The sequence below is a fragment of the Rattus rattus genome, chromosome 5 (genome assembly GCF_011064425.1).
Source record: "Rattus rattus isolate New Zealand chromosome 5, Rrattus_CSIRO_v1, whole genome shotgun sequence".
NCBI classification, from domain to species: domain Eukaryota; kingdom Metazoa; phylum Chordata; class Mammalia; order Rodentia; family Muridae; genus Rattus; species Rattus rattus.
The window spans coordinates 79602703-79623871 of NC_046158.1; the positions used below are offsets into that span (position 1 = coordinate 79602703).

Below are 21169 nucleotides of genomic sequence, written 5' to 3' on the forward strand. Positions count from 1 at the left end.
CTTATCTGCACCCCTTCCCCACTGAAACAGAAAAGAAAAACTGGCAAGGGGAACAGCAAGCCCACTGATTAATTGTTTGATTTATAATAATTTACTAGAAAGCTGTTCTGTGTTCGATATGATGCCAGGTGCAAGAAGAAGAGGAGTCAGGACCCAGGAAAAGGTCTCCTCCCTGACCACTCTCTCATTCAAAAGCCGAGATTTCTTAAGAATCACACTGGGGGCCTGAGTTGGAGACTAGAACTAGACTTAAAAATCCAGCCCAGTGGCGTGCACTTGTAACCTTGGAGCTGGAGAATGGGGAACGGGAGGAATCCTGGGGCCTGCTGTCCAGATCTGGTGATGCCAAGTCACTGAGACTCAGAAACAGGATGGATGACTCCTAAGGAATGATACCCAAGGCTGTCCACTGGTCCACATGCATGCATGTGCCTGCACACATAAAAACGCAAACACATACACACAGAGAGGGATACATATATACACAGACAGATATACAGTGACACATGCATATACAAAAACACACAGACACAGACATATACACATACATTCACACATAGGATATACACACAAGCACACTATACATACTCACACACAGGGACACACACAAATACACACACCATACATACGCACAGGACACACCCAAACTCACCACTCACACATAGGGAAACATATACACAAAGACACCTTACAGACACATATACACAAAAACACACATATGTACAGACACATATACACATACAGAGACATACACACCACAGACAAACACAAGTCATACACATACACCACACACACACACACACACACACACACACACAAGCAAGGCATCAGAGATACTGGTCTAAATCAAAGCAAAGGTAATTCCCCTCTCACCCCCGCTATCTGGCTCACCAAGTTTATCTAGTTCGTGGGTAAAGCACAGAGAGAGGAGAAAAGCAGGTTGAAGGACAGCCGGATTCGTGAGATGGTAGCCTGCAATCTCCAAGTTGCAAAAGGGAGAAATCTCTGGATTGCTAGTGCCTAGACACAGGTTCGTGTGAGACTCAGAAGCCTAGAATTCTGGCAACCTACCTTCTATTTTCCCAGTTTTGTATTTTCCCAGATTTCTTCCAACAACAGAAACACAATTATCTGCTGGAACACATTAAAAATACTAAGGAATAAGCACGAATTGTACCTAAGATGGTATCTCGTTTTCTCAGTCGATTTACTACTCACGTGTGTCAGGCCCTTGATATGCACAGCATTTGTGTTTCTGTGGTTTAGCTTAAGCAGTATCTGCAGAGGAGCAGAAACAGCCCTGCTTCTAACCAAGATGACCTCCAAGACCACAGCTCATTAAGTCTGGAAGCAGCTGCCTGGGTCTGAATACTGATGGCCAATTCCCTGACACTAACAGTGGGCAGCAAGCAGGCAAATGCACCCGACCTTCCTTATCCCAGTCCTCAGAGAATCTGGGGTTAGTGAGACACCTACAGAACAGGACGCCTGCAAGAGGCGGTCGAGTTCATCTTCTTTTGTAGACGAGCTTCTGACTTGTGGTAAGGCTTGGCAAGGGTTGGTCATGAAGATTCTATCAGGTCTGGCTGACTCTGAAGCCTACAGCCCTAGGACCCCATCTTTCTCCTCTTTCACTCCTGCCCAGGACAGCAGACAGGCCTTGCCCAACCTCAGATTTAGGCCCTGGGAAATGTGAATAGAAGAGCAATGTTAGGCCCAGAGCACAGCTCTCAAAGGGTTAAAAGGTAGACACCACAAGGGAAAGGGGTTGCAAGGCTGATGTGGCTGATGTGAAAAGACGTGTAGTCCAGGACATACCCACACGATCAGTTTCACATTCCCAGGCCCGGGACTTCATTTGACAACAGACTTCTGCTCAAGCCACTCCACCACAAGCAGCTGAGTTAGAAGGAAGTTAGGGAGCCAAAAGCTATGGGAAGGAAATGTTTACGTGGGACATGTGAGCCCAGTGAAAGCAGAAATAGCATGAAGTTCAGTGAGAAGGCAGAAGGAGCTACAACAGGAAAAAAGAGGGAACAAGGTACTGGGCTATACTGTGTCACACCCTGACACCTGCCCACATTGACCAGCTGAGCTGCCACCCCAGTTCACAGGACTTCCTGTGATTACATAATCCAGGGTTTCTCAACTCCCTGGGTCGTGACCCCTTTAGGAATTGCATTATCAGATAATCCTGCATAGCAGATATTTACATTCCAATTCCTAACACTAGCAAAATTACAGTTATGAAGTAGCAACAAAAAGCATTTTATGGTTAAGGGTCGCAGCATTAGAAAGGTTGAGAACGACTGACCTAGACCCTGGATCTCCTCCTCATACCATGTTGTCAACGTGGTCTCCGTTCTTGTTGTCCTGAAAGTAAAGTAGACAGCTCCAAAGTTGGGATCCAGCCAGCACAGGGCAGAAGGGACTGTCAGAAGCTACCTGCCCCACCAACTACCATCACCCCTGCATTAGGGTAGAGGGCTGAGGGGTGGAGGAGCAGGATAGCCAAATCCTTCTGTTTGTCAGCTTGCTTTAATTGCCTTCCCAAGTTAACATTAGAGATGAGTAGGCCACCATTCAGCTAGGATGGGTCAAGAGAGCAGTACTAGTTGTTAAATAGTTGGCTACCCCACATTCTCCCTAGGCCGCTTTGTGGGACCTGCCTCAACTGCTTCAAAATCCAGGAACAGCAAGGCCCTCCAGGCAGGCTCCAAGCCAGATGTCAATGCAGTGCTCAGCCAACCTGATTGTTCCTCCTCTGAAGATCCCACCTAGCAACTCCAACAAGGCTTGTTTGGAGGCAACAGCCTTTTAAGTGGTAGCATACAAAAGCTGGCCTTTCAAAGCCCTTTGGCCTATTCCACTGGGATACACTGGAGTCAGTGTTCCTGGATGGGTCACATCACTACCAGTTCCCTATATCTGTCTGCACCCCAATGGGTATCAGTGGGAACACTGAAGAAAGACACCCAATAACTGGGCACAAGCTAAGTTCCTGATTATGAGGTGCATGCTGCATGGGACAGCTTGCACACCCTCGAATACTCCAACAGCCTCCCAGGTGGGAATCCTTCACGTTGCCTTCTGCCCATAGGAGACTAATGCACAGAGAACTCAAATGGAGAAAGTACACTGTGTCTACAAAGGAAGAAGACAAGATGGGGAGGGAGGGAATATGACTGTTAGGAGCAAGGGGCAGAAGAAAATTCCTCTAAAACCAGCAGGCAAATCTCAGGGTGCTTGACTGGCCTAAGCCTGGGTTAGGGATCTTACATTGCCAGACTGGAACTTTCCAGACAGTATAGAAACAGTGAGTTTTAGGGAAGAAGAATAGATTTCTAACAACATTGAGACCAACACATGGGCCAGTCGCATTGGTCTCCAGTTGCTACTTCTTGTTAAGGACCTTCCTGTCCCCCAAAGACAAGTTTCTCAACTGCAGCACAAGGTATGAGATCAGGAAGAGCCAAATGAGCTCAAAAGACAGCCCTCAGGGGCCTCGCCTGGTGGTTTACTAATCAAGTCATAAAGGACTTGAGGGGTGGAACCAAAAGGGTCTCTGATAGTCTAAGACCAGCCTGGTCTACAATGTGAGTTCCAGGTTAGCTGGGACTAAATAATGAGGCATGTCTCAAAAAGAGAGAGGAGAAAAGAAAGAAAAGAAAAGAAAAGAAAAATAAAATCTTATCTTAGTCCCACCCAAACTAAGGTTTTACTTTTAAGACATCATCCCGTCAACCACACTTACTTCAAGATCCTTTAGTGAGGCCATACCCAAGTGCATCAGGCCAGAATGTGGCCTGTGTCAGCTCTGCAGGATTCTACTGTCTTCTGACAACATGGCAGGCTGGGTTTAATGTCCCAACATAAACCAATGGAAGGAGGGGCCCTTGGTCCTGCCAAGGCTGGACCCCCCAGTGTAGGGGAATGTCAGGGCAGGGAGGCTGGAAAGGGTGGGTGGATGGGGTGGGGGTTTATGAATGGGAAACCAGGAAAGGGGATAACATCTGAAATGTAAATAAATAAAAAAATCCACTACGATAAATAAATAAAGTCCCAACACTTCTTGCAGAGATGGCCCCAGTGAGCTAGTCTACCTTTGTGAACCTGTACTTTCATCCATACAACAGGGAGACAGTATCCAATTTCCAGGCATGACGCTTGTACACGAGTGAGTCCGCACACAGCCTCAGAAGGGCCTGGTGCATTCTGCTAAACAGGTACTTGTACAGTCATGGCCTCAAGGAATCATGCTTCACACTGGCCTTGGTGCCATTAACCACCCTCCCGGGGGGACTTAGGCGCCCCCTTTTCTCAGCCCCTGCTTTTCCCAGCTTCCACTAGTCAGCAATCTCAGAAGGATGCGAACCTCTAAGGTGGATTGCCCTCTGGGATTTGAGCCTTGGAGTCCTCAGACGGAAGTCTCAGCTCAGACTGGCCAGAGATCAATGGTTACCGGAGCCTCTTCTCCTTAATCATCTCTGGGGTTCCCTTTACGCCATTACCTTGCTCCCCAAGAACAGAAGTGGTGTGACTGGAGAGAGGAGGGATGTACATTTCCCTCAGGCCAGCCGCAGATAGATAATGCATCTACAGCTTCCGAAAGCCTTACCTCTGAATGCTTACTTTTGCAGAGAAAAAGTCCTCCCTGGAAGCTGAGGTTATAGGGTGAGAAACAGACAGACAGTTATGTCCTCACTGCCCTGTGTACCTGACTGCCAACTGCTTATCCCTCAGATTTCAGTTTAGGAATCAATCCCATCCCCAGGCCAACCCCTGCCCAGCTCTCCTCTAATACAAGTTCAGATCTACCCAATGGCCACTCAGGAACGTGTCTAGGACCAAGCAGAGCCCATCACAAATTCTTGATAGATGGGTAACAACACCAACAGCCCCTCTGTCAGTGCACCCCAACCCAGGTTCTCATGAGAAACAGTAAACGGTAATCTTTGTTTTCTCACTGTTCCAGCCCTTGCTGGCCATGTAAAAGTACTGTTTCCTAAGGAAGAACATGATCCACACCAGGACTCGGCCACTCCTGTCAAGGGTGAAGCTGGAGCATTAAAACACCACATCCAAGCTCCAGAGAACTCAGACAGAAAGGTGTGCAGGTTGAGCCAGCACTGTGGACAGTGAGGGCTGGCAGTCTGGCCAGAATAATTCTATTCAGAAAGGTCATCTCCTTGCCTGTGGGAATATCGAGTCATGTTCTGCTTCCCAAGGCAGTTGCAAGTAGAAAGTATTCTGATTTATGGTTTTCATATTGACAAAACAGGTGTCTTGACTCTCATTTCGGGAAAACTGGCCACTCTGTTTTGGATGGACTTACTCCTAAGGTCTGGAAATACTTGTGTCTAAATTCAATATTATGTTTTAGAACTTGGCCAAACTTGGAGCAAAGTCCTTCCCTGTATGACTTCAAAGGTTATTTGCAAAGACAATGTTTTCAATGACACGTCTTAAAAGAGAGGGCCAACACTTGCAATGGCTGAATTATAAGATCCAGTTACACAAGCGCGCCTGCTTTCTGGCCATCCTGCGCACTGGTTCCTACTTTCAAGCATCCATTTCTCCCAGGTGCATCCTGACTACATTTCTAGAAAGAGAGCCATGCGAGCTGTCAGCAAAGTGCCGTTGCACAAACATGAGGACCTGAGTTCAGATCCCCAGACCCACAAAAGAGCTGAGCATGGGTCTGTGAGGTCAGCACTGGGATGGTGGCGCTTTCCTAGATCTCACTGGTACCCAGCTTAGTCAAATAGATATATCCTGGGTTCAATGTTCCCCGCTAATAAAACAAGGTGTGTGTGTGTGTGTGTGTGTGTGTGTGTGTGTGTGTGTGTGTGTGTGTGTGTGTTTATCTATAATAGAGGTGCCCAAGGAGGCCAGGAATAAATAAAATTGATGAGATGCAAAACAGCCAAGGAAGGCACTTGATTTTAACCTCTGCCCACACCTCAAGTGTACACACAGACAAAAAGACACAGACACAGACAGACAGACATATATACAAGAGGGGGCAGGAAAGACAGGAAGGTAGAGGGGGAAAAAAGAAGGGGGCCAAGCCTGGCTGGGATCAGAGACCCAGGGGAGTGGATTAGTGATGATCAAAAAGATTTTTACTGCTTGGCTGAACAGAATGGAGAACCAAGAGAGTCATTTCCTCTTAGACTTGGTCTCCACAGAAAGAAGAAATAGCTGGCTGTCCTTGTAAGAACTCAGCCTCACCCAAACTTTAGTTCCAAGCACACGCTCTGAGCAGCTCTCAAGTTCAAAGAGAGGTTACCTCATATCCAAAACACTATCGAGATTATCGTGCTGGTTCTGTCCCCAGGACAATTCGTCACTCGGCACTGTGGGCTCGTTCACAACATAACCCCCATTATTCCTAAACACTCATCACAACACAGAGAAAGCCTAACGTTCGCTGAACACTTCTTTTGCATCAGACTCTGTGCTAAGGACGCTTAAGCAAGTTACAACCCTCCAAACTGCCATGAGGTTGGTGCCATTATCACCCACATTTTATGAAAGGAGAAACAGACAGAAAAATTAAGCAACTTCCCCAACCTCATAGGACTTAACTAGCCTGGATTCCCCAGGCTCTGAATCCAGTGCTGCCTGGCTTCTCTTACACTGGAGAATACTAAGAGCCTAGAACTGATCAAAGTCAAAGCCCACGTCTGTGAGAATGTGGGCAGAGCGGCACGTCCACTTCAGGACTGTGGTCACTGGGCAGCCATGTGTGTCTACATACACTCGCCGATGTGGAAGCAAGTTGGCTGGCTTGCTTTATGCAATTTGAGATAACGTGAGATGTCCAGGTGTGGTCTTTTGAATGAAAATGAACTCCATAGGTTGGTTTGTATGTCTAAATGCTCGGTCCCCAGTTAGTTGGAATGATTTGGAAGTATTAAGAGGTGTGGCCCTGTTGGAGGTGTCTAACTAGGGGCTGGGCTTTGAAGTTTCAAAAGCTGGCTCCAGGCCCAGTGTCTCTCCACTGTTACTTGTGAATTGCGATGCAAAGCTCTCAGCTACTGCTCCAGTGCCATGCCTGTCTGCTTCCCGCCATGATGCTCATGGACTAACCCTCTGAATCTTTGGACTAACCCTCTGAATCGTTTTTTTGTTTTTTCATTTTTTTTTTTTTTTCATTGGCTATTTTCTCTATCACATTTTAAATGTTATCCACCTTCCCAGTTTCCCCTCCAGAAATCCTCTATCTCCATGAGGCAGAGGCAGGAAGATCTCTGTGGGATAGATGCCAGTTTGGTCTACACAGTGAGTTCCAGGAAAGGTGGGGCTACGCAGCGAGAGTCTGAAAATAATTTTTAAAAAGAAACAAAAATATGAAGAAGTTTTAAATAAAAATCTTCACTGTGGGAACACTACTACATTCTCTAGGCAGCCTCCCCATTCAGAAGACCCCCTTGGCATGCAGTGGCTTCTCTGGGCTGCGGGGCAGGTGACCATTGGGGTTGGCACCCACCTTTCTAGCTGCCTGCAAAGATCTTTGAAGTACAATGTCAGGATCTGTCTCCTGAGGTGAGAAACAATTAGCACATTCCTGATCCACTGACTTATTTATTTATACTTCCACTGGGGGGCTGAGGAACCTCAGGAAAAGGCCAGGAACTTAGTGCTTGGAATAAGCTGGGCTCTTTCTTGCTACTCTGTGGCTGGTGACCTGGCTTTGCCCCCGTCACATACCTTCTCAGGACCTCACTTTTCTTCCCTGTAAAATGAGGCTCTGGGCTAGATGGTCTCTTTTGTCTCTTTCCACATTCATGTAATTGTGACATGAAATTCAAGTGCATAGGAGAAATGTAAGACAGCTGTCTGCTTCTTTGTGCTGTACAGGTTTTAATGAAAACAGAGCTCTTAAACACCCAGCTGACCTTAACACAGACCTTAATTCAACATAAACAAGGCCTGAACAATGGCCTTGTTTGTTGTTCTGCCCACCACAGGGCTGGACTTTAGCCTAGATATTCTGTATTTAACATACCCAGAGAGGAATTAAAAGGCTAGCTAGTTCAACCTCCTAACCCTGGCTGATCCTGGGGCTGTCACTTCACCAGGACACAAATCCCAGTGTACCACCACCACCCTGCCTCCTGCACCCTCTGCATTAGGTTTCTCTCGGTTCCTGGCTTCCTGCAAACATAGGTCGACCTTGCACTTGCTGAATCTCCCACCTGCAGTCCCCTTCCCCCAACAAATCCCGGTTGGCCCTCAGATCACAGCAAAAGCATCACCTCTATAGTCCCTTGACTTCTTGGTGAGACCAAGTCAATCACCACACTTTATCATATCAACTATGTCATGATTGGTTGACTAATGAGCGTCTTCCCATCTGACTATACATTCCAAGAGAGCGAGCCAGGGACGTGGCTCAGTTGACAGAATGTTTTTCCCACTACCCAAGAGGCCCTGGGCTTCATCTCCAGCATCTTACAAACCAAGGATGGTAGCCTACACTTGTAATGCCAGCAATCCGGAGGTGGAGACAGGAGGATCAGGCACTCAAGGCCATCCTCAGTGACACAGTAAGCTCAAGGTCACCGTGGGCTTGTCTCAAAATAAACATACAAACAGACAATAACAACAACCCAGAAATGCAAGGTTCACCTATGTCTGCTCCAGCACTTGGTTATCAAGGAGGTACTCTAATATTTGTTACTATGTCTTTTAATAATAGCAACAAGTCTCAAGTAATCTGGCCTCAAACACTAAGTTATATTAACTATGATGGTTAGACAGAGCTCAATAAACGTTTACAGAATTTATACCAGCCCCCAATCTATCAATCTGTACCCCCTGCACAAGCACATTATGTACATGGGCATAGGCGACATATCAGAATGAGAAGTCTAGGTGGCAATGGTCTCAGGACACATCAACTACAAGAGCAATTCAACAGCGAACGGAGGAGCAACAAGGACTAAGCAGAGCTGTGGTTTTGGGAGGTGGGGAGGACCCTACGTACCCTAACAGGAAAACAACACTGGTTTTGGCCAGCCAAGTACCTGATGCTTTCGTTCAGTGCATACAGCTCATTGCTCTGCAAGCCGCCCCCTTTGAAAACGTTGATCACAGCCGTCTGCACACTGCAGAGAGACAGAAACACATCCCAGTTAGGCGATCCGCCTCCAGGGGCCATATTCTCAAACAGCCCACAGGTAAGGTCATAGAAGAGCTGTGAAGCCTGAGGCATACACAGAGCTGTCTTCTCTCCCTTTCCTTAATGTCCCAGGAGTACGAAGTATGGAGGAGGGTGAGGCAAAAGAATTCGAAGGTAGTTCTAGGCCTCTGGGAGGTCACCCAGGGCTTCTTCCCTTGCTCACATGGAGAAAAGCAATGGAGCAGCTCTCTGAGAACTGCCATCACTGGGCTCTGCAAGCATCCAGAGAGCGTTCACTGCCAGCAGGAGCTGGCCCTGCCTGTTCTTACAACCGTGAAGCCACCATCTTAGATAGAAATGATGGCAGCCTTTCTAATAGAATTCTCCATGGTCCTGCCTTATCCCCTTGGTGTTCGTCTCTTAAAGGGCCACAGTCAGGGCTCAACTCCGCATTCTGAAGGACCAAGGCCGGAAGCATCAGCAGGAGAGTCTATTATAATATTGTCTGTGCTGAGGAATTTTACAAAGGACAATGATCCTCAGAACGCCGGAACATTCCAGGCAGCCCTCCTGAGCTGCAGCAGCTGAGTGTGCCCGGTGGCCAGGCACACAGAAAGTTCAGAAATGCTTTCATTTATCCAGAGCCCAACACAGATTTGAAAACCAACAGCCTACTGACTTATAAGGCAATACTGATTTGCTGATTTACATGGGGCTTGGTTCACAAACTTGGCTGGACGGCCTCCAAAGTTACCTCTCCTCCCCCACGTGCCAGTGGCTCGGGTGAAAGAGACTGTGGCACATACCACTCACTGAGTTTTGCACAGAAACACACCTAGGTTTCCTAAGGGAGAAGTGGGTGATGTGAGGTCACTGGGAAGACCCTACACCCTTAGATACTCACCCAGTATAGGGTGTTAGGGGGCATGAACAGTAACTGTCAATTCTAGGCCAGTGATCCTAGGCTGGTAAAACTGACCCTGACAGGCCAGAACTCACAACGAGCTACTTTCTCAGTATGAAAACAGGGATGCTTGCCCCATTCATCATTGGTACCATGATCAGACATCATGAGCAAGGCTCTCAGAGGCAGCAGATGCTCAGGGCTCCCCCAGATCATCCCAAACCCCTCCCTGGTGGTGCTGGTCCCACAAGCCCTTACCTGTTCCAGGCTGAGTTGGAACTTAGCTGCAGAGCCTGCCGGGCAGCCTGAAATCGGGGCAGCTCGCTGAGCACAGGGGAGCTCATAAATCGTGGTCTAGGCCGGCGGAAGGAGCCCATCTTGTGGAACTCAATGGGCAGGAGGGGAGCAAGGCCGCGGGTCATAAGTCCAGGTGAGGATTGAGCTGTGTCTTGAGGACCAGAAGCTTCTGGCCACCCACAGGAAAGAAAGGCTTCTCTCAACGCTGCTGCTGGGGTGTCTTAAAACCCTACTGTCAGCCAGCACCTGAAATGAGAGACCGCCTTTATTGAGAACCTGGCTGAAAACACGTAACCAAAGGATGCTGGCTAGACTCTCTAGCCAAATGATCCTAAAAATCAATGAAAAGAGACACAGCAAGAGCCTCCATTGTGGCTGAGGCTCCCATCCGTGTGCATGTGTGTGTGTGTGTGTGTGTGTGTGTGTGTGTGTGTGTGTGTGTGTGTGTGTGTGTGCGTGCGTGCGTGCATGCGTGTTGGGCATGGAACCCAAGGCTTAGTGTATGGTAGGCCAGCACTCTATGCCTGCGCTACACAGCCTTTGAAAGAAAGCTAGCTTTCGTGAAGAAGGTAAAAGCTCCTTTTCCTTGGCAATAGAGACCTCCCACCCTTTGTCCCAACAGCCATGTCAAGGGGTTCCCTCTCCCAGAAGCCTTTCACCGTCCTTTTCCTACCTGCTATGTGTTCATTCAGTCCACCAGGACATATCTACTGTTCAACATGGTTGAACCATTGTAACGTGTCAAGCACTCAAAATCTCTACGGCCCAGACCCTCCCAGCCGTCCAGAGACTCATACTCTATGGTAAAGATGACTGATTATTCCAGAACCTGTCTCTTCAATAAACACTTATGAGCCTATATGCTCCGGGCACTGAGGTATTGGGAGATGGTAACATGACAGCCATAGGACTGTCACATGTGTCCCATTTATGTGTCCCATGACCCTGCCTCAGGCTTCATGTCTTGCTTGTTCTCTTTCCCAGGTTTCTGAGCTAAGTTTTGTTCTCTTTTACAAAATTATCTTCCTTTTGCCCTAAGCATTTCTAAGTCCAGCTGACTCTGCAAGTTGGGTCCAGTAATTTTGCTCCTGAGAAGGACTAGGTGCAGGCCGATAATCTCAGCTACTTAGGAGGCCAAAGAAGGAGAAATCTGAAATCAAAAGCACTCCTAGGATACATATCACTGTGAGTTCAAGGTCAACCTGGAAACTTAGACCCCCCCAACTCAAAAGAAAAAGTAAAAAATTATAAAAAGTGTCCACAAGCAGGTAAAGGTGCCTGCCACCAAGCATGACAACTCAGAGTTCAATCCATATGATTCGTATCAAAGGAAAACCAACTTCCAAAGTGCTCTTCTGACTTCCACAGTGTGCGAGCGCGCACGCACACACACACACACACAAACACACACACACACACACACACACACACACTCATTCCTTGTGGCAAATCGCAAGGTGCTTTACAGCATCTGGTGGGCACCGGTGGCTTAACAGTGAACTTTGGTTCTGGGTTTCAAGAATTAACTTAGCTCCTTCCAAGTTGTGTGACTTCAGACACACACAGTTTACTGTTCTCAGGTGCTAACGTCTCAGGACCGGGGAAGGATTAGATGAGATCAGCAGACATGCTCAGAAGCACTCCTGGGCGTCAGGGACAGCTAGCGCCTCCCATGCCCTTCTTAATGCACACTTGGGCCAACCACTGCAATCCTCTCAGCAGACAGAAGCAGAAAACAGCCAAAGGCGCTTTCCCTCGAAATGATTTGGTGGATTTGTCTGAGAGCGTGGTTGTTTGTGTTTTTCTGATATTTCTGGCCAAGTTAACTCAGATAAATCAGACAAGAGACCAATGAGGAGAGAAAAGGAAAATTCCAGCCTCGAGAGTCCGCCTGCAGGCTGGCAAGAAGAGTCCTGCAGCATTTGATGGACGGGGGAGAGACACTGCAGCCAGTGCCATGGCAGTGACAATGCACCCTGACAGGGAGGCGTGGAGGAGGCACTGGCAGCCAAGGTCCTATTTACACTGGACTCATGAGCCCGAGCTTCAGAAGAAGAATGGCGAGTTCCCTTCTGGAGCAGGAGTCGAAGCAGACTCATGTCATTTTCTTGAATAGTCTGCCTGGGAACCCTGTGCACCAAGCAAATTAACAGTTATCACAATTGACCAATAAATGTTGCAGAAGCCTGTCATATTCCGGAGAGAATTACAGCAGGCACCCAACGCCTCAGAATCTGGAAAGGTCTGTGCATGCCGGTGATGAGGGAAAGACAAAACCAGGCAACCCTCAGAACCCCTGGCTGGAAGAGGTTCCACTTGTCAGGAAAGGCCTCTCTATTTAGACAGGATGCGTCCTTGGGCCCAGCTTTGAAAGGCCTGTGAAGTGCAACTCACTGTGTAATTACCGGATATTAACTCACTTTGTGAGGACTTTAAATGGAGGCAATGAAGCTCCCACCCACTCAGAGGCACTAGCTCAGGGAAGCAGAAAACTTGAGCAGCCACATTGTCAGGGGTTGCATGCATGCCTAACTTCTCCTAGGAGCTGAGACTCCAGAGGATAAAAGGACGCTCCTGCTCTTCTGTGTTCATCTACAACTCCCAGGTCTCCCATCTGAAGCTGTCTGATCATCTCACACATGCTCAAGGCAGCCCTGGTCACATGGAACGGCTCCAGGAGCATGGCCTGCTCTCTTATAAATAAAGGTAATTTTTGGCCCAAAGGACAATCAATGATCACAGTGCCCACACCCAAAGGCAAGGGTCTCCACACAGTAAGGAGCTCCTTCTGACTTGTTTTGCAGCCCCCAAACCCTTCCATCTCAAATGATGACAGGATGAATAGAGTATGTGGTCCACACCATCCCTGCTTGTCCCAGAGCCAAGTCTCTCACATGGAGACCGTGGGAGGAAGTTATGGGACGTGCTGACAAGGGCCAGAAGAAAGTTGGCTGGCACACCCTGCATACACCTGCTAAGGCGCTGGCCCTTCAGGCATAGGCTTGTCCTGACCCAGAAATGACAAGTCAGAAATGACAAGACAGATGGGGCCTGAGAGTACAGCCACTTAGAACTAACAAATGTGGAGCAAATGATCAAAATGACTTAGCCAAAGTCTCTGACACAGGATCAAGCACAGACTAGAAACATTCACGCCCCAGTGTCAGACCTGAGACATTCTGCAGCTCCAAGGAGGCCACGAGAGTCACTCACCACTGGATAGTCAAGCCTTAGCTTAAAACAAAGGTAGAGTTAACCATGAATGTAACACAGGCTGGGCACCATCACCAAGCTGACTTATTTAGCCCTCCCCAAATGCCATCTAAGTTAGAGAAATCCAAAGGGCACACAGATAGCTAGGAGCACGTCACTGACAGGTGTCTAGGTCAGCCTGCCTTCCCAGCCCCTCGCCAATTGCCCGGTTCCACTTTACTACTGACCTGGGTGAGACAGGGCCCTCGAATCAAAGCTACTGACTTTGAAATTTGAGTCGCCAGCCTTCATATGAAAATCTAAATCTCACACCCCTGAGATTAGTAAACTACCAAAATCAACTCCATGGCCACACCCGATTGGGACAGGAGGAACAGAAAAAGAGAAAGGACACCATAAGGAAATGCAGACTCTGACAGTTGGGCAGCCACCCTTACCCACTGTGTGAACTTGGACAAGGCATTTGACCTCTGAAGCTCGATTTTTCTCCCCAGGAGAGGGAACACCAACAGTGAATCCTTTAATGAGTAAATTATTGTAAAGCACTCACGAAAAGGGTGGCCCGGAACACACCAAGACCAAGTTCTTAGCACAAAGAAGATCTATTTGCAGTCGAGGGACAAAGGACTGCCTCTGGATAGAGGAGACAGATGTCTACGGGCCACATGTGTGGACAAACAGCACTTTGCAAAGTGTGTGTGGAGGGAGTGTTAGGACAGGTTGGTTTGTTTTGATTGGGCATGTTAATTAGGGCAGCCAAAACGGGGCTTTTGATTTCTGGACTTCACTACTTTGGTAGTTGGGCCTCGGTGGTCAGCCTCAGGAGGAGGAAGTGTTCGGATAAGGGAATGGACTCGGTGGTTAGCTTTGGGGATATAATCTAACGGTATAGCAAGGTAAAGGGAATGGGAACAGAGGTAAAAGGCAAAACCTGCTGAAGCCACGTTTGCTGGGCTCGGGCCTGCCAGAGCCCCTACTCACAACGGTTCTGACAAGTGGTGAGTGAGTCACGGCACTGACCGAATCCACCAAAGAACATTGCTTGGCATCCTTTCTAGATAGTTCACCCCACACAGCAGTGGGAGGACGGCAATGCTTCCCTTGGTTGCTAGAGGCGTCCCTCAGCACCACCAATGCATTGCTCCCAGCCAGGACCTGACACTGTCACAGAAATGGATTCTGTGTCTTCAAGCCTTTGGTAACTCACAGCTTTAGATACTGAGGCGTTACCAAATCCATACATCTCCTGCTTCTAAATCTCACCCAGCCCTAGGATGGGGATGCAGCTCAGTCAGAAGAGTACCCTCTTAGTTCACACCAGCAATGTATAAGCCAGTGCAATCATGCCTGTCTGTAATCCCAGCAGCCCAGAGGTGGGGACAGGAGGATCAGCAGTGCACAGGGAGTTCAAGGACAGCCTGGGCTACAAGCAACTCTTTTCTATAAACAAGTAAATATGTATACGTACAAATAAGCACATTGCACCCAACTATAGGAAGCAGACAGAGCAGGGCGGGGGTTGGGAGGTGGGTTGTAAAGAAATGGAGGCAGAGTGACTCGCCCTTAACAAGAATTAAGCTAGGACTGGAGGGCTTTAAGTAATCCAGAGCTGGTCAGCAAGGCCCTACTTTTAAACCTGGCTCCATAATGTATCAGCCCAGGTGACTCGTTTTGTCTTGTTTTCTTAAATATTTCAAAATATTCCCACTATAATTTGCACTTGAAAAGCATGTATGTGCGCGGCGCACACGCAAACACACACACTTCAACATGACAGGGAACTGCCAGGAGCTGGAGGAATACAGCATTGCCTCGTAAAGCCACACTCGCACCTTCTGGATAATGGTGTGTTTGCTTCCATGGGTCCATAAAGAAAATATTCAGTGTTTTCAACAGAAGGGGCGAGGGAGGACTGCAGTATTGAGGCAAGCTCCCCGGCAGCTGAGATGATAAGATACACAGATTGATGCTGTCCGTGATGCCGTCCACAGCCACATGGCCATTCAACACTTAATTTGTGCTCTGTGCAACTGAGGAGCGAATTTCAGTTTATTTAACTTCGTGTCTGTATGTACATGGTCATGTGTGTACAGCTGCAGGCATGTGTGTCAGTTGTTTATTCTCTGCACACTGACCAGTTGTGGGTTTCTGCATTAATCCATCCACTGTGCAAAAAAAAAAAAAAAAAAAAAAAAAAAAAAAAAAGCTTCTTTGATGAGGACTAGGATTCACTAATTTACAGTTAAAGATAGAAGTCTCTAGAAGGCAGACACTAGAGAAATACAGCATTGCCTCAGAAAGCCACACTCACACCTTCTAGATAATGGCGTTTGCTTTCATGGATACTATGTCCGTTCAGCAAAAATTGGTAGAAGTTTACCCTGAAGGCCTAACAATTCCCCAACCATGGACTTTTGGCCTGACTTACAGTATTAGGATTGTGTTTGATCCTATGGAGCATGTCAGAATGTTGTTTGTTACTCCTAAAACATTCATGCCATGGTGTGGTAACCCCATGGTCATATCTTGCCAAGACAGCCATTATTGTACCTCACAGGGGTCATAGCTGCTGATAGCTTACCACCTCATTTTTCCCTTGCAAGAGGCCAGCCTTTCATTAGCCAGACTTGGTTCATTCAGCTAGACTGGTTGGCCAGTAGGCCCCAGGGTCTGTCTGTCTTTGCCTTCTCAGCACTGGAATTACAAGCTCACACCAGCAGACTTGGCTTTTCTGCATAGGTCCTTAGGAGCAAACTCAAGTCTTTACACTTGTGTGGCAATCTATTTACTGTCAGACAATTCCCTAGCCCTCCTCACTTCACTTTTAACAGCCGTACTTTTTAAAACAAGGGTGACTAATTCTTTCTCCCTCCTAGTACACCACAGTGGTCTCATATCATCTTGTGTTGGTCTGTTTTGCTATTAGAATGGCGGCTGAACCAACCACTTACGAAATCTCTCATTTTATTTAGCCACTCTCCTATGGAAGGACATTTAGAAAGACTCCAGGATTCTGGGACTGCAAAGGATGAATTCATTTGTAGGTCTTGGGGCCTTGATGTGTTTCCGATGGCTGCTCTGATGGTTATTAGCCAGCTTCACTCTGTGGCTCTAAGATCCACCCACACACCAGTTCAGAAATAGCACACAGGAAAGGGATGAGGGGAGATGTGCCTGGCTCCAAAGGATAAACCACCACAAGACTATGTCACTCCAGGCTATGGATCACAGGAGCTGTCGTCATGGTTCCTCCTGTCACTCAGAGGTAGGCACAAAGAATGACTGAGGACGCCTTCTAGACAAAATCTCACACAGCCCAGGTTGGCTTTGCATACACTATACAGCTGAGGATGTCCTTGAACTTATGAGCCTCCTCCCAAGTGCTAGGGTTAGAGGCATGTGCCACCATGACAGATTTATTTTTAGGTCCGAATCCCCAGAAGTCATAAGTATTCCTCATACAACAGAAACTATGATGAAGTTAAGCTCTTAAGAACAAGTGTTATCCAGGATTGGTGGGTTCTACATGCAGTCCATGCAGCCTCAATGGTGGGGTGAAGAAGACAAAGAAAGAGCAGAGAAGACAGACAGCACAGCAGAAGATGGGAAGACAGGGGCAAAGACTGCAGCGATGCCGCCACAAGCCAAGGGATGCCGGGAGCCTTCCAGAATCAGGAAGAGGAAAGAAACCAGCAGTCTCCCAGAGCTTCCAAAAGAAATATACCCCCAAATACAACTTGATTCTGGACCTTGGGTCTCCAGAACTATAGGTGAATAAATTTCTGTTGTTTTAAGCCACAAGGGTTGTGGTAACTTGACACAGCAAATGCTAGAACCTAATACTTACTGCATGCGTAGCCTTGGACCATCTGAACTACAGTGTCGACCTCAAGAATCAGGAATATCAAGGAGAGCTTCCTTGGGAGATGTTGTGGAATTTAGTGAGATTGGCTATGAGGTGCATAGTGTGGTTCCTATAACTGTCCAGGGAATGGTCCAGGCAGGGAGGAGCTCAGGCTAAGAAACAGGATGATATTATCATTCCTAGTGCAACCCTAGGCAAAATGACTCAGGGCAGGCATGAGGATTAGGTGAGGTGACAAGAAAGATAGACAGGAAGTGTCTGCTAAGTGTGATGCCCATTGTTTGTACCACCACCAACCTATTAACCTCTCAATTTGATATAACAAAACACCACAGCCCAGTGGGCTACACGTCACACCAATGGACTTTCTTATAGCTCTGGAGGTTAGACCTCCAAGACCCAGGAGTCAGTGGGTTGGTCTATCCTGAGGCCTCTTGCTCTGGCTTACAGATGAATGCCTCCTCTCTCTGGGTCTTCCCTCCAAGTTCTTACAGCCTGAGTCTCCAGGTGCCTAAATGACTTATTTTGTGGGATACTAATAAATTTGGCTAGGGTCCACTCAAACAGCCTTGTTTTAACTTAGTCACTCTCTTTACACACATTTGAAGGTACATAAGCTATAGCTTCAACATGGAGACTCAGAAAGGAACATACCAGTCTATACCACCACTACCACCACCACCACCACCAACAACAACAACACAGACAGCTCAGGTCTAGTCTCTCTACATTTCTCTTCTGAAGGACCAAGTTACCCAAATTGTCACTTAACAGTGCTTTAAATGGGTAAGTTTAAGGGCTAAATTGTTCACTTCAGTTCTCTGGACATCTGAGGTGCTGGGTCCACAATCACTGTGAGGGTCACAGAGCTCCTGGGAGGCATCACTGGCCTGACTCTCTCGGTGCCCCACACGGTTTCTTTGGCAAGCTCTTCACCCAAGGCCCATAGGATTCTTGGAAGACAAATTGTTATCCCTCTTCATTCCCATAGCTGGCAGGGCTGGGGTTAGGGGATAAGAAAAGGTTGTGGGTGGCACACAGAGGCAGGGACTAGGCGTGGGGATGGGGAGGGACACAGAGACAAGGGTGAGGATGAGAATAGGGCTGGGGCCCCAGCCCCAGGGATGGGGTTGAAGAATGAGGGCATGGGTAGGGATGGGAATGGAGAGAGGATAGAGATGAGGATAGGACCTAGGAATGGGGATGGAGATGGAGCCTGAAGCCAAGGCTGACGACAGGGCCCGGGGACAGGGTCAGGTCGTGGGTAGTGATATAGGGACCATGCCCAGCACTACAAGGGCAAAAGAAGATAAACGTGCAAATGAAGTCCACTAAGGCTCCAGCCTGGCCTCTGAAAAAGGAAGTAGAATCGTGACACAGCAGCTTAAAATAAAGAAGTGTGTGGCTGGTGATGACTGGAGGCTTCCAGGAAAAAGCCACTTTGAGTGTAAATAACAAAGTCAAAGACAGAGCCACCCAGTCTGATGTAAGCTCCCAGAACAAGAGGAGAACCCAGTTCCCAGGGAGACAGAAACGGCCCACTTCACATGCTCCCTGTCCTCAGCAGCTCCTGCCTCGCATCCTGAACACAGGAGCCAGTGTCTCCCTGCAATGCCGGGCCTCACCAGGGCTCAGCCCCCATTCACAGGCACGGTTACTCAGCTGACCCATCCTCTTACTGCAGCAGGGCTGCCTTTGTGAGGATGGTGGGAATGGCTGAGCCAGTGCCTGGGGCCCACCAGACATGGGCACTTGCCGTGCGTTCATCCTCCTCTCAAAGACAGACCAAGGAGCACCTGCAGATGGTACCTGTTGTGCTGGTCAGGTTTTTGTCAATTTGATACAAGCTATCGTCCTCTGTGAAGAGGGAATGCTAACTGAAGTATCACTCCCATGCGACTGGCTTGTAGGCAAGTCTGAAGGACATTTCCTTGACTGATGATGGATCAGGAGGGCCCATCCCACCATGGGTGGCACCATCCCCTCCCCAGGCAGATTGTACTAGGGTATTTAAAGCAGACGGGCTGGAGAGATGGCTCAGTAGTTAAGAGCACTGACTGCTCTTCCAGAGGTCCTGAGTTCAAATCCCAGCAACCACATGGTGGCTCAAAACCATCTGTAATGGAATCTGATGTCCTCTTCTGGTGTGTCTGAAGACAGCTACAGTGTACTCATATACATAAAATAAATAAATCTGTTTTTAAAAAGGCAAACAGGCAGCAATACAGAAGTGAGCACTAAGTGGGCAGCAGTCCTCTGTGGTCTCCTTCAGTTCCTGCCTTCAGGTTTCTGCCCTGACTTCCCTTCATGATGGACTATAAGCTCTAAGATAAAATAAACCCTTTCTTTCCTTCCTTCCTATGTTGCTTTTGGTCATGGCCTTTTTCATAGCAACGGGTCACCAACTAGGACACCTCTACTCACATGTGCTCAAATCGAAACATGTCACACATTTCACACTCTGCAGCAACCCAAAGCCTGGGGAAGACCTTGCCCTGGCTCCCCCAGTGACCACCAATCAGGTTCAGTTACCATGCCCATCACACAGAGAAAGCTGTGGGGGTACAGTGACAACTCTATCTGAGGTCGCACACTTACAAGTGCAATGAGACAAGAATCCAACAAAGAGCCCACAGCACGCACACCAGTCATGTCATCTCAAAGACTCCCCAGAGTTCTGAGACTGAACTCTAGGCCAGCCTCTAACACTCTTGCCTCCAACCACTGCATGACAACTCATGGGCCTGTGTTATCTCCTCCACCATCACCATCTACTCCCCGCTCAGGGCATTCCCACATGCTGGGCCCTCTGTATAAAACATCTCCCACCCTGTTCTCCAGGCTCAAGCCTGCAGTCCATCCTCTTCTTCCCTTCACCTCTTGATGAATTCTCACCACCACCGAAGAGCCTCCTCCCCACAGGTCTTATCACCATCAGCCTTGTGAACACACACCACCCACTGTGTATGCTATGCAGCGATGGATGCTGTCCAGGGAGAGTTGGAAAGAAAGGATGACCGCGGAGCTGAGCGTATATCATTCTGCCATTGCCATAAACCAGCTGGGAGGTTTGTTTTATACTTTGCTGTAGAGCATAAATGAACTCTAGAACCCTGGGCCAGACACCGAGCAAACGTTCCCGCTGGAGCCATGGCTGAGTGGCAGGTGCACCAGTGAAGTCTGTTTTGTGCATGCCTTTCTGTGCTTTCTGAGTTTGAAATAGGAATCTGAGTTATTTATTCACATAAACAAAGACATCAACGGTGGCTCCTACAACCCAGAAAAAAAAGACAAGCCAGGAAGGAAGGGTATCTTTCTTCCGATTTGTTCAAAGGCAGTGCTCAGAGGGTGGTTAGGAACAAACCTTGGCTCTGATCCGGAAGGTACAGGGCTAACAATTACAGTCCACCTGTTCACGTGCTCGCCCACTCCGTTTTATTCACAGGTATAGGAATTCTACAGCAAGGCTGCTGTGGGTAGGAACCTGGGGGCCAGAAGTAGATGCTGATGGAAGGGGAAATGAAAGATGAAGTCATCACACACACACACACATACACACACACACACACACACACACACACACACAGAGTTGTCACACTGTTTTTGTTTTGTCTTTATAACATGCAACACAAAGTGACTCAAGAGGACTCAACAGAGCTCAACAGGCGCTGGCCAGGACAGTGAGTGAGAAAATGGTGACCAACTTATCTTACTAAACAGTACCTACCCGGGTCAAAGAAGGTTGTCACTGCACAACCCA

The 21169-nt window shown here is 48.0% G+C and overlaps 1 protein-coding gene across 3 annotated transcripts in view; it reads right to left on the reverse strand.

The window, feature by feature from the left end:
• Prr5l (proline rich 5 like) overlaps window positions 1–21169 on the reverse strand; it is a 169141-nt gene that overhangs the window by 48667 nt on the left and 99305 nt on the right. For all 3 annotated transcript variants that reach the window (XM_032903788.1, XM_032903786.1, XM_032903787.1), the window contains exons 2-3: window positions 10293–10577; window positions 9036–9116 (exon numbers count right to left, since the gene is read on the reverse strand). In XM_032903788.1, the coding sequence (XP_032759679.1) occupies window positions 9036–9116; window positions 10293–10456 (245 nt within the window). In that variant the 5' untranslated portion in view covers window positions 10457–10577. The remainder of the gene's footprint in view (window positions 1–9035; window positions 9117–10292; window positions 10578–21169) is intronic.